This window comes from Uranotaenia lowii, chromosome 2 (assembly GCF_029784155.1).
Source record: "Uranotaenia lowii strain MFRU-FL chromosome 2, ASM2978415v1, whole genome shotgun sequence".
Taxonomy (NCBI): domain Eukaryota; kingdom Metazoa; phylum Arthropoda; class Insecta; order Diptera; family Culicidae; genus Uranotaenia; species Uranotaenia lowii.
In genome coordinates, this window is record NC_073692.1 from 218,644,114 (window position 1) to 218,658,778 (window position 14,665).

At 33.0% G+C, this 14,665-nt stretch overlaps 1 protein-coding gene across 1 annotated transcript in view; it reads left to right on the top strand.

Moving 5' to 3' along the window:
- LOC129743682 (semaphorin-1A) overlaps positions 1 to 14,665 on the top strand; it is an 832,298-nt gene that overhangs the window by 734,525 nt on the left and 83,108 nt on the right. Inside the window, exons 9-12 of the mRNA XM_055735770.1 lie at positions 1,481 to 1,602; positions 9,859 to 9,939; positions 10,499 to 10,644; positions 10,781 to 10,863. Coding sequence (XP_055591745.1) covers positions 1,481 to 1,602; positions 9,859 to 9,939; positions 10,499 to 10,644; positions 10,781 to 10,863 — 432 coding nt within the window. The remainder of the gene's footprint in view (positions 1 to 1,480; positions 1,603 to 9,858; positions 9,940 to 10,498; positions 10,645 to 10,780; positions 10,864 to 14,665) is intronic.

Consider the following 14,665-nt stretch of genomic DNA (forward strand, 5'->3'; position numbering starts at 1 on the left):
TACAGCCAAATCAATATCTTCTATTGAATTCAGTGGAACGTTTACATCTAAATTACGTTCTATAAAATTCCTATATCGCTCCCAGTTAGCTTTTTGAGGTTAAATGTTGGTTTTAAAGGGTTTTCAATGGGACTTTGGGATAAAGAAAAAGTTACTGGAAGGTGGTCTGAATCGAGGTCCGCATGAGTAACTTTTTTTTTTATCTCTGAATGGACCGCCACACTCCCCCACACCAAAAAACTCAAAGAGCTTCCTGGTAATGGACACTTCATTTCTCAGCATGTCTGGCAGCAAACAAGTTCAAAGTAATTAAAAAGAACGCGAGCAAATTACAAAAAAGTTAAGCATGCTGAGAACACAATACATTTAATTTTTAATTAATTAATCGATTATAATGCTCGCCTAAATCCGGTAGAACCAAATAAATTGTGGAAGGATTTCTAATTGAAGAAAAACAAGTATGCCCATTAGGATGTTCAACAGTATAATAACCTGAAGAGCAGTAAAATATTCCCATTAGAATTTGATGAAATAATATTCCAAAATCGGTGTCTTGCATTAAAGTCACCAATAATAAAAAAGTTAGATTTATTTCTGGTAAGTTTTTGTAAATCTCCCTTCAAAAAATTTTTCTGTTCACCATTGAAAAGGCAAATATGCGGCAATAATTATAATTTTCCCCATAGAAGTTTCTAATTCAATTCCAATTGTTTCTAAGACTTTTGTATTGAAAGAAGAAAAAAGTCTAAATTTGAAACGACTATTGATGACAATAGCTACACCCCCACCTTGTCGATCAAGTTGATCATATCGTAAAATTTTGAAGAAAGCATTGCTTTTCAAGTTATTGTCTGGCTTTAAAAAAGTTTCAGTGATGACAGCAATATGAATGTTTTGAGTTTTCAAAAATAACAAGACTTCATCTTGGTTAGCCAGCAAAGATCTAGCATTCCAATTCATAATATTTCGAAATTTTGTTGAAGCTATTGTATAACTCAACACAACATTCTAGGAATTAAATTTTCCGAATAATTTCTCCTTCAAAAAGTGTATGTATGCAGCAGTTTGCATCCAAAGCCATTTCCACTCGAATAACAGTATCTAATGTTGTTGACATCCTTTCCCGGAATCGCCGCGCGCGCTCTCTCGTTAACAATTATTTAAATGCACACTTCAACCGAACTGCACTGCTGCTACTGTTTTAGATTAAATTAAACATCGCTTCATTATGCGGACGGACAGGTATAGAAAATTTAAAATGCACCACACATCGCGCCCCAGTTAGTTGTAGCGACCTCTCGAAGCGAGAATGAGCAAAATCGACGGATGCTTCGCGCCGCCCAAACACTAATCAATTTATGTTTCCCATATGAATTTATGCTGCTAGTTTCGTTCGTTCGACGAGACCACCCTAAAACCCCGACACTTCTCGATTCTAACTAATATAATATCATTTTCTCTTGTTTCCACATATTCACAGAATCGGTGAGCAGTCTGGTCGAGGGTCGGTATGGCCACGGGAATTCCAAGCTGATCTACGCCGTGTTCACAACGCCCACCAACGCCATTGCGGGTTCGGCTATTTGTGCATTCTCACTGCAGGTAAGCTCGACTTCATTCCAGTATAGGTATTCCTCGTCTCCACCCACGTTCTGCATTTTGATGGAAGTGCTCCAGATCATTGGACGGACAGCTTGAATCTAACTACAATAGTAAATAGGGCGAGTCTAGATTCTGTTTCAGAATTTCGATTCAGAATACAGATTCAGAACTCAGATTCTCGATTTGGGATGACTTTTTAGTGTTTAGACTCGGATTTTTTGTAAAAACAACTTTTACATATCCAACGTTTCGATTCCTATAGAAACATCATCAGGGAGTTAATTTTTTTTTACAAAATTCAATTTACGTTGACTGAATCTAAATGATTCTTACCGTAGAAGTTGTAGTATTTTTTGTCCGGTTTGATACGGCATATCTTTCTTAGTTATAGATTTTTGTTTCAAACTTTTGTAAAATGTGTTGGATTTTTTTTGTAAAAGTTATAATTTTATATGTACTTACAGACAAAAATTCTTTTTCTGTCGTTCTTTTTAGTCGATTTTACAAAAAAAAAAACAAAAATTTATTGGGAAATCCGAAATTCAGATTTAGAATTCTGTTTCAGAATTTAGAATCAAAATTTAGATTAAGAATCCAAATTAAAATTTCGTATAAAGGATAATTATTCAAAATACAATAATTTTTCAACCAAACATTTTGGAAGGGATCATTGAAAGGATTTAAATTGAATTTTACATGTGAAACTTATTTGAAATGATCCATTTTTGCATCACGCAATTTGCTTCACTGTGTTGTTGGCATTATTCTTTAAAGCATTTTTTTAATGTCTTTACGTTTTTAAGTAATGTTCTTTCTCATATCCTTATATGTATATTCATCGAAATATGTTACGTTCATTTCGAGAATTTTATATGAAAGCTATCGAATCTAAAAAACACATTATCATGTGGAGGTCATTAAAATTAAAACCCCGTTTAAATAAATTAAGTTAAAATCAATTTAATGGAACACAACACAAATTGAAATTTAGAAACTGATCGGAAAGACAGAACTGGTTAATATTCTGAACGTGAATAAAATGAACCATGTTCCGATTTTATATTTCAAATTTTCATTACAATTTTATTGCTTGATTTAATCTTGAGATTTTTTTAAGAAATTTTATTGAGTATAGCCATCTTCACTAAAATTTATAAGTATGATACGGGTTCAATAATAAATAATTTTGAAATAATAAGCACAGTAAACTTTTACAGCTACACATTTTGAATTCTTGGGCATAATTTTTCATCATAAAATATAAAATCGATTTTGATTTTTAGTTCTTTTTTTTTCAAGTACCTGTTGCATTATCAAATCATTATTTTAAAAAAAATGTTTTTATTTTGGACTCAGAATTATACTTTTTTTTTTAAATTTTATCCTAAATCTTTATTGATTTGAATTTTGAACAAAGAAATTTGATTTGCAATTTTATTAAATATTTTTAAAATGATTTTTTTCAATTTTTTTTTCAGAATTTTCAACGATTTATTTTGTTTAATTGAATATTCAAGAGCATTTTTTTAAGAACCTGACTTTTCAATTGCTTGTCATTCGATTTTTCAACCTTCTTTCGGAAACCTTCAATGTGTTTCTTTATAGACTACTGGCTTAACCCTGTGTGTGTGTGTTACAACTAACTAATCTATGATGACATATTATGACACCTTGTTTTGTATATAGTAAAATGAGAAATGAAACTTCTATTTATACCATGTCCCCAAACCAAAAAGCCATATACGAAGAAATCTTTTCAAATTTGAAGCACATTTCTATATTTCCGCGATGAATTCGTTTTTAATTTATTTTTAACTGTATCAGAGTCTCAGCCTTCTTAAAATCTGGGTTTCTTGTATGCATTGAATTTTTTTTTTTAAATTTTCTTAACCAAATCTTCACTCCCGATTTCAAATTTCAAAGCTTCAAAAGCCTTGCAACTTTAAATAAATATCTAAAAAAAAACCCGTTGGTTTTATTTTAAGAAAATTCATATCCGCTACAAATTTGTTTTTGAAACATTACAAATAGTCGTACTTCAACAAAACCTGATCGAGTGGCTTCAGAATTTTTTAGACATAGGAATCTGAATCTTTTGTAGCTCATATGTGAAACCTTGAAGGATTTTTTACGGATTTTCTGTTACTCATTCTTGTTCATTCGCATCATACATTTCATCTCATGTTAAGATATATGAAACTTAAGTGATTTAACTAGTGTTCAATTTAGTTTAGTTGGACCCTTACTAAAAAAAAGTGTTATGACATTTTAACAGCATTGTTTCATATCTTATTTTTATTCATATCATATTTTTTAGAAAAATCCTTTTAAAGAGATGCATTTTAGTACTGCAACGTTAATTTAATTACATCACTAGAATCGGTATGAAATTTCCTTTCTGGTAGATATAATTCAATTGCGAAATTCTTCCGTTAATATAATCAAAATCCAATGCAAGTTTGAATTAAGGTGTTAGAAAATCTGAGAAATTGCAAATTGATAAAAAGTTCGAAAAACAGCTACATCTGAAAATTCGTCAAAAATTCCGTATTTTTTATTTTGAAAATCTCAAGATTTGAAATTCCAAACCAGTTTTCAAAATTTATCTGGTTTGACCTTAACAATTTTGACGGTTCATTAATTGAAAAGTACGGTTTTATAACAACTTTTTTACATTTTTTGATGTTATGATCCTAAAAAAATTATAAAAACCAAAAATATCCTTGCGTGCAACGTATAGCATCTAACTTCAGCTTTCTGGACATCAAATGAATGTGTTCGGATTTTTTTTCTTAGACATTGAATAGCGGAAAATTGAAATGTAGTAGCAGAATACAACCTGAGAATCATATTACGTGGTTTCTCAAACTATGAATTATGTACAAATCGGTTGAGAAACAATAGAGATATACCCGTTTCAGTCAGGAGTGTTAAAGTCGCTTCCAATCAATGGTGATAAAACTGTATAAACTGTGAAAAAATCAATATCTTCTTCCCTGTACACGAAACATATCTATGAAAATTTACTGTCTTATTGTGAAAATGTCTGGAAAATCGATTGAACGTAGTTTCAGACGCCGCACTTACAAACGGAGGTATATCCCCTTATCTCCCCTATATTATGTAAAAAAAACGAAAAACACTGATTTGGTCTAGACAATTTTGAATGAAATGAGACTCACCTTGATTAAGGTGATTTTTTCGAAGAATCGAACGAAGGTTGTTTGAGCCACCTTACGCATCGAAAAATGGAGATAAGTCTGTTTTTACTCTCAATTCTCCTACATTTTTCGAATATTTAAGCCATAACTCCATTTTCCGAAGCGTGTGGTGGCTCAAACAGCCTTCATTCGCTTCTTCGGAGAAAATTGCACAAAATAAGTTTCATTTGATTTTAAATTTTCAAATTCGAACATGCATATTTCTGAAAAATTCTGAAAAAAAACAGCCAAAACTCCAGTTTATTATTCGTGTGGTAGCTCAAACAGCCTTCATTTGATTCCTCGGAAAAAAAATCACTATTTCTGTTCAACACTTTCTAGTTTAAATCAGTGTTTTTGGGATTGTTTTAAAAATAAAGAAGAATCCAATCGATTTTCTGGACACTTTCACTAAAGGTAAGTGTATTTTCATATATTTGGAGGGAAGATATTGAACATTTTTCACTGTTTATACACTTTTTTCCCCATTGTGCATTGGCTTCATTTATTCGAAATTTGTTTTTATTTTCAGAATTCTATTTTTTAAAAAATAAATGCTAATTTATTCTTGAATGTTTCACAGTATTATTTGAAAATATTAGTTAGTTTGAAGTTGCTGAGCTGGTTAATAATTTCAAATCATTAGTATTGAAGTTCCTTAGAATATCAAAAGCAATTGTACCTGGCCTTCGAAGGCTAAATCCAGCACTGCAGAAATGTTTTGCAATCTTCTAAAATAACCGAAAATATAAGATAAACTAAATCAATTGCAAGAGACGACCATAAAATTTGGTACACAAAACACGTATGATAGCTGTAAGTGCAAAATTATCGTATAATATGCTGCAAGAATTTAAGAAAGATTCTCATACCATTTTGTTTAGGGGAAAGTCGGGTAAGACGGACACTTTTAATATTTCGAATGTTTGGCTCAAATCTAATGATGAGAATATGTTTGCCTAAGTGTATAATCACTTTAGAGACCCTTTGTTTATTTATGTTCAGGATCGCCCCTGATGGCATGGATCGATAGCATCAGAATTCCTTTACCGAATAAATAAATTAACACACTCATTCTCACAAAACATTACAATAAAGTGGACTGTATTTTACTTCGATATTTGGACTTTTACAATTATGGACTTCTCACAAACTATGGTCCCGTTTGGACCTCTGACTTTGGCTATTCTGGCCTCTGACTTGGTTACCGTCTCCGATGGTGGTTGGCTGGGAAAAGAGGCCGAGCCTTGGGCTGACTTTGGCTGGACCCTTCGGAAAACCCTCTTCGTTGCCGAGGAAAAACCGATGATTTTGGCGCGCATTATCGCCGTTAATGCGCGCAGCATCGCCATGTTATTACTGGGCCCTTTTGACTTTACAGTGCGGCCCATGATGATTTGTTCGTTCCAGAACAATTTACATCAAGCAAGGTTTCACAATAGTAAACAAAACAAACAAAAACTTTGAAGATCTTTTATTTGATGTAATTTTCTCTACTCAAAAAATAGTTCATAACTCGTTTTCAAAGGTGGAGTGTCTATTAGGCTCCTCTTTAAACATCTGGAGGAAAATCGACGAATTTTGGTCAAAGGGCTTGAGCAACAAACGATTTGATAAAAAAAAGTTACTTAGGTGGGTAAGACAGACACTTATCTTAAAGGTCAGGTATAACGCACACATAAGTACCTCCGGATTTTTATAATTTTTCATCGCATTGGTCCTCCATATGTCTTCAAAAGACCTTGGCAAGAGCGACTGTCGGTCGAAAACACTCACCATCTCAAATATGCCATAAAAACTGATAAAACAGGATTTCCGATGAAGAAAGCGCTTAGAAAATACGGAATTACGAAAACCCACTGTTTTGCTTCTAGACTCGGACCAGTTGGTTTATTTTGGTTCATTTTGGTTTAAAGAACGTTTTTACTAAACTAAATGAAAGAACTTTTTCACTAAACTCACAAAAATATGTACTTTTACAGCAATTTTCCGACAAAATGTACCTTTTCTACGCAGTGTCTGTTTTAACTGACTAGTTTTGAAAAGTGTAATTTGCAAGCATATTTCAGATTGCTATAAAACATGAATGAATGAAAGAAATTTACTAATTCCAATGATAAATGCCATAGCAAACAACCTAAACTATCCATCTGCACGAAAACTGCGATGAAAGTAGCTATATCTGATTGTCTATAGCGATTCTACCTTAGGGTGTCCGTCTTACCCGACTTTCCTACAAACGTGTTATTAAGCATGATTTTTCTTTTATATTTTGATAGACCCCTCACATATTTTCAAAAGAAAAGTTTCCCTTTTTTTTTCGAATCACTCGTAAAGTAAGTGGAAACTCAAGTATGTATCTAGTGGTTTTAAAAATTTTGTACACCAGCGGATTTATAGACCCTTTTTTAATTGTAAATTTTAAATTCATACGAGCTGTATTCTATTGAGAATTACGAAATAAAATCATCACTGTTTTTGTCAAAATGCTCGATATATAGTATTTTAATTTGAGAATCTTAACTCAAGACACATATAACTGAGCTAAAATTGAATATGCAGAATTCAAACGTAACAAAGTTTCAAAATGGCGAATCAGAATTGAAAACACAAAACCATCATCCCAAATTCATATTTCAATTCAGAATCAATATAAATACATCAGGTTGACTATTTTGTCGAGGATTTCGATTCACACACTCAATTTTTAAAATTTCGAATTATTTTTTATCTAAATCAGTTTATTTACAAAATCAGCTAAATGTCACAAATAAAGAATTCAATTTGAGTTCATTTTGTAGGTATCATGAAAAATCCTGAATTTTATTGAAAAAAAATTAATCATTTACAAGATTGTAATAATGGGATTGTAATCTTTATGCAAAAAAAATGCTGGGAATAAAATTTGTCCTCGGTTTATTGTTTAATATTATTGATATAACAGTTTTGTAAAACTCAAATTGCAAACAAAAATTTAAAATTTCGATCGAGTTTGCAAGAATAAAATTTGAACCACAAAATGTTAAACTCTTGCTTTTACTTTTGTTTATTTCGAATTATTTTCATCGAAGTTTTTGAATCTCCTTTAGAGTTTAGTAGATTCAGCTTATTCCAAATTGACTTCTTATAAAAAAAATACCAATTCTATGCTCAAATCAAATGGGCCAAACCTCCCAGAGTCTTGAGCAATTTCAAAGGTTTCAACCATCTATAAAGGTAACTTTTTTTGTTGCTATTGATTTCTTTATACAAATTTAGCCTACCGTTTTGAAGATTTTAGAACGCATTTCAAAAATTTCGATTAAAAAAAACTCTTAATGCAACACAATTTAAAAATGAATAAGGGTCATTCCATACCGAGTGACCATAAAAATACATTGACCCTCTCCAATTCGGATGTTAAACAGTAGGATGATTCATTGCAATGTAAATGAGAAAAATCCAAAGTCTTGGGTTGATCGAACATCAATTTTCTTTTGTTAATATCTCAGAAACCATAGAAGCTGTAGATAGACCCTTGTTTAAGTTATTGTCAATGGAATTTAGTTGTTTAATTTTGTGTTAAGTGTTGGCAGATCCAATATTTGTGTATTTTCAAACTCAAATTGCGATTTCCTCAAAATGCTCCCACTTTTTTCGATATTTTAGTCGTCAATTTGTTCAGTGTTAAATTATACAAAATGATCACACCATCACCCAAAACAAAATGCGCCATTCCTGAGATAATCAAGTTTTGATTTGAAAAATTCGAGAAAAATTCTCTATTCGCCTTATGAAAACGCATCCGAAAAGATGGTTTTGCTTCATCCTTTTAGTATTAATTTCTCGTTATTCGTGAGATCTGATTAAGAGCCTAATCGGAGAAGGTTCATGATCACTTGGTATGAAATAACCCATAATCAAATAGAACAATTTTTTTTTTATTTTAGTTTTAATCATGGATTGTTTGAGAAAAAATATCATACAGAAAAAACAGTCATCAAAACCATAAATCCAAAAACCGATTCTGTTCCAAGTAAAAGTTTGTGCTGAAACCCAGCAAAGCTTAGTGCTGCTCGAATTAATTCATTGGACATATTTAATTACCACAGCAAGTTTATTCATTGCAAAGCGTATTAGACCAACACGTGCAATTTATAACTGCCAACACATTCAGAACTTGAAAGTTGATCACATGTGAAGGTTCTGAAAGTATTATGCCTTATATTATATTGTAATAACAGATTTATGGTTTTTTTTAAACAAAGGCTGATTCGAACCACGTACAATTTTTTTAACATTTTAACGCATTTATAAAAGAAGAAAATTTCAGTTGCGTTTTCAGTTTTCAGGCCTCCAAATACGACCCAATACTTCAAATAACTAAACAAAATTAGATCGGGCCAATTAACTGAATGTCAGTGGGAGCACATACTTTCAACCATATTTGCTATGTTTTCACACCAACACCGAGCGGGTGCGGCGCTAAATTGAGCGAGCAAACTAACGGGAACCACATGGAATCTGAACCCGAAAATGATAAGCGCACCAGTTTTGCAATGAGGTTCTCCGGAAATGCAATTCTGATTTGGTTCGGGATATTCACACCCCCAACACCTAACATCCAACAAATATAATGTGGCTATGTTTGCCATTCTCCCATTCGGTTAATTCAAATAGTGGGGAAAGCAACCTTGCATGAATAGAACTATTTTGCTGGTTTATTTACAGATATTAAATAACAGATGAGGAGCTTTTTTTGAGCGGTTCTTTCGGAGAACAAAATTTTGTTCAATATTATTCCCAGATTCAAACATTTAAACCCTTAAAATCAAAAATCTCAAACAAATCATTTTGTTATACAAAGCGAGACCATTCCAAGTTATGGTTCCCATTTTCGTAGATTGTCGGACGTTTAAAAGTCTTATTGAAGCATAAAACCTCTCAATGCCATAGGAAATATTAATAAAATTTTCTGCACCCGCTAGACCATATCGTTTAAATTTTATTAACCTTCTCTTTCTTCTCCGCTTTTATTTTCTTTCTCGGCTGCACAACGACACAAAAAAAATCACAGGATATTGCCGACACGTTCGAGGGAAACTTCAAGGAGCAGAGCGCCAAGACGTCCAATTGGTTACCTGTTAACCCATCGAAGGTAAATGTTTTTTTTTTCTTTCTATTTTCTTTGGGCCCAATCAGTTCGCCATTTCGATCGTCATCTTTTTAGAATCTTTTTTCACCTATCTCTACTGACAGTCTGAGGCTTTTCATTCGACGGATGCTGAAAGAACAAAATCATCTAAAAATAAATACACAATGCTGAAGTAGATTGTTTCTATTGATTTTTAAGAAGCAACGGCCTCGTTCATAGATGGGAAAGAGAAACAACCGACTCAATATCAAGAAGGTGCAAACACCTTTGCTTTTGTAAGAAAACCGCGAGCCGCGTTTGTTGGTTCATTCATTTCCACTGATGGCTGGCTGTTGCTTATGATGAGATGACATTGAGATGCTTTTGATGTGAAAAGATCAAAGGCCAGTGGCAACCATGAAGGCTTTTTGGCTTTAGTCTAGAATTTTCTCCTTCCCGTCGAAGATTTGAACTCAAATTTTAATTTTTCGAGGATTGGATACTACAGTCATTTAGTGTTTGAAATATTTGAACATTTAAATTTTTTCTTTAGAATACTAACTTTTCGTTTCTTTTTCTCTAGGTTCCCGATCCGCGGCCCGGTTCCTGCCACAACGATTCCCGCACCCTGCCGGATCTGACGCTCAACTTCAAGAAAACCCACTCGCTGATGGACGAGAACGTGCCAACATTTTTCGGTTCGCCACTTTTGACCCGCGTCAGTACAATGTAAGAGGATCGTTTTTTTATTGCCAAATTTAAAAGCCTCCTACTGCAGGCTACAGAGAAAGCATTTACCTCCAACTTAATTTCTCCAAGTGGTGGATAAATTCACTAATTAGCCCCATTTTCCTGCCGCCCACAGGTATCGGTTCACTGCCATTGCGGTTGATCCGCAAATCAAAACTCCCGGCGGCAAAACCTACGACGTGGTCTTCGTTGGAACAGGTGAGTTCTGAGCGTCTCTATTTTTTTTCATGTCCTGGTTCTAAAAAATAAGTTAAAAATGTAGGAGAAATTTTCACCTTCGGTAAATCATCTTTGATGTTGAGGAAATAATGACAAAAATGTCAGATTCAGATGTAGGGGTATTTAGATGCTTTCTGTTTCGAATGCCATTTCCGTCTAGTGCAATCGGAATGGATGTTCGTATTTCTTGGGATCAAGTGTTAAGCCATTGGAATGTGTCCAACAGGATTTTATTTCGAGTTATTTCGAGACTGTTAAAAAAAGCAATATTACCAAATAACATGCAATGTTTATGACATGACCCAAAACTGTGATTTTATAATTCATTTCATTATTTTAAAGCAATTTCAGATGATGATATAAAAAAGAGAGCTGTGTATGATCGAATAGATTCCAAAACCTGGCTCGCGAACGTTTTGGCAAAATTCCTTATATATGGTGGATAAAATATTTTTCACAACTTCATTTGGCATAAGAAAACTTTACAGATAGGGAAAACGTATTTTAAGATCTGAATGTGTATAAAAACATAAAAATATAGGTGGTTAAAGATGTGTGGCCCACGATTCCCCACAAGCTGTGATTTGCAAATTGGTTGCGTTTGTGTGATTTATTGATGTTTCATCAAAAATTCCTTTTTCATGATAGATCAAGACAAAACTAAGATCATAAGCGTATGAGCATATTTTTGTAATGAATTTTAGGTTCCCCATTGATGCAATTAGCGGGTGTATTTTTAATTATGAAAATAAATTTTTCTAACTTTTTTAAGCTTGATAAATAAAAGAAGCTTATGATGCGTATTTAAGTCAACAACATATAGAAATATATGCTCACGCAAAGCGACGACGATGACAGTTGGATCGAGATGTTTATCTAAACACACATCTGAGATATTAAAAGTGGCCCACGTTTCCCCATGGCCCACAATACCCCACTCTCCCCTACTGATTAATTTCTCAGAATTTTTCAAGAACTTAAAAATCAATAGCTTTCTTATATTACGATATTTCTGAGTAAAGAATAATTGTTACCCTAGTGTTGCTAGAATTTTTCGACGCTACAAATTCTATATCTCTTTCTATCGCTATGTATGTAGTGCTCAGCAGAATTGTAGCCTGAAAATTCTACTTTAAATTCATTTTATTGAAACATGTTTTGCATCTCATGGAAAAAAAAGAACATGAAACAACCAGATGTACAAGCACGCTTGTATAACTTGCACTGGTTTTTTACTTAAAAGGGTTTATATTTTCTCAAGCACTCTACTTACAAAGATTATTAGGTATTCATCACTCTTCAAAATTATAGGAATGATGTCTCAAATTATATGGATTAACACAAAATCTTAACAAGGCGGATGTTTACTTAACTTCACAAATTTGTTCTTAAACGAAGAATAAAACGTGCACGGAATGTTAAGCTTAACTGACACGTCTCGCTACGCAAACACCCTTTATAAATGCATCGAGTGTTCTGGAAAGAAAGAGAACACGAAGGTAAGAAAGAATCAGAATGTTCTGGAACCTTCGAGCAATCGATTATGAATAATTCCAGAACATTCGAAAGCACGTGGAAGAACTTCTGGAATTTTCTGCATGGAGTCATTACTTATGGAACATTCTAGAAACACTAAATTCTTCAAGCTGATGGCCAATCGGTTTAAACAACTGTTAATAGAAACCCGCGTACTTTAATTTTATTCTAGAAAAGGGCAAAAACATTTTCGTTTTTTATCTTGGGAAGAATGACAGTTTGCTGTTAAATTCCTTGAAACAAAAAAAAAACGAATATTTGGTAGAGAGGAATTCCAAAGATCCTCGGTGTTACGGAACTAAAAAAAAATTCTACTTAACATACAAGAATCAAAAGCTTTACTTTCAAATGTATTGATTAGATTTTTTCGAGGAATTTCAGAATTTCTGATAAAGAGATTTTAGAACAGTTCCTCTTTCTGAAGTTTTCTAAAAAATCACCATTTAACTTTCCTGGTCTTTTCAAAACACTTCGTAGTTTTATAGTTAGTAACCTTCTATTTACAATCACCGCAAATGATGATCATGGACCAAAAAAAGTCATCACTTTATGTCAGATGCCATTACTTAAAAAAATGTCTATTTTAATTTAAAAAAAAAATAGAGTCTACTTTCAAGCATTTGAAGTAGACATCGTAACAACATCATTAACCATTTTGTTTCACTTACCAGTACCACACATACACAACATTTGTGGTAATTGAATGAAACGCAGCTATTGGTACACATTCGTCTACTCTTTTTCATAATAAAAAAAATCGATCTAACCAGGTAGAATACCCTATAGCATGAGCCTTAAATAATAAGATTGCAATGGATGAATGGAACAATAATTTCATCTTCAATTTCCAATAACGGATCAGTAACTTTAAAAAAAACTGATCTGAGCAAAATTTCAGTTCAATCGGACTTGATTTAGGGGTGTTTTAAAGCGCTTCAAATTTTGAATTTATTACCCTTAAAAATTGCCATGAAATATGGATAATTTAAATTTTTATGACTCATGACTCGGAAATGTTTGAAACACCCAGATGAGGTGTTATTTATGATTGTTCAATCTTCTGGAAAAGATTGATCATCGAGATCGATTCAGATGAACGGTCGTATTTACAATCCAACTTAAAAATTCGGACCTTGAGGATCGATGTCTTTTCCATTTTCAACTAGAAGGAGCTACATTTTGTAAAAAGAAAAAACAAAATAACGAACTCGGAGTTATAAAGATGCATGAATCTTCCACTCATGGAAAAAACAATGCTTACAAACACTTCAATATAAAAACTCAATACATCGGAAACTGCAGATGGGAATTCCACCAGAACCAATCTGATTGCACTGTTTGGTATTAAATTGTTACTCAAAATTGAACCTATCTATCTTCGGCTCACCGAGAAGAAGTTTTACCGATCGAATACATTTTTTCAAACTATATAATCTATCCAAAGAATCGAAAAACTGAGTTGAAAAGACCTATTTGCCAGATAGACCAATTCTAGTGTTATTTCAAAAATTAATATCTGAATTCTGAGCATGGGATGTTTTTTCTGCAACCAAGGGTTTAGCTTAGCTTAGCTTGATTGACTTCTCATATCCACCTTAAATCATTGAACTCGAAATGCTTCATTTACAGTTTTTTTTTAAATCTATTCTAGAGGAACTTCGTATTTCTACATTTGTTTCCAAATTATACATTTCGAAATCCATGATCGTGGCGAAGCAGAACAAATTCCACGTCGCCAATGGTCGCTACTCCGTGATTAATCGAGGCCAAAGAATGGTGCTTGGGAATAGCAGCCATTTTCATTGTACAAAACTGATGTTCTCCCTTTTTCATATGGTTTATATGATTAATGACGGCGCCGGCCACATCCTAGTAGTCAAAATATATATGGTCTATATGTCTGCGAATCAATATTCAAATATCCAAGGAAGGGGTTGTGTTAATTTGTGAAAGGAGATCAAGATCCATTTTGGTAAATGGTACGATCATGATTTTCCTACACCTTTTATGCTACTAGACATTTTCTAAGGAAACTCCTATTTCTATGAGGCGTTTGATAAAATGGATCGAGTAAAATATTGAAAGCAAATCAATACCGTCCAGATTTCTTTCGTGATAAACTAGCATTTTTCCCAACCGTGATCCCTGTTGAAGCGAAGAGTTTACTAAACGGCTTTAATGGTTGGAGACGGAATGGATTGTATTGTAATATCTAGATACTAAATTTTCCAAATTGTTTTTCTAT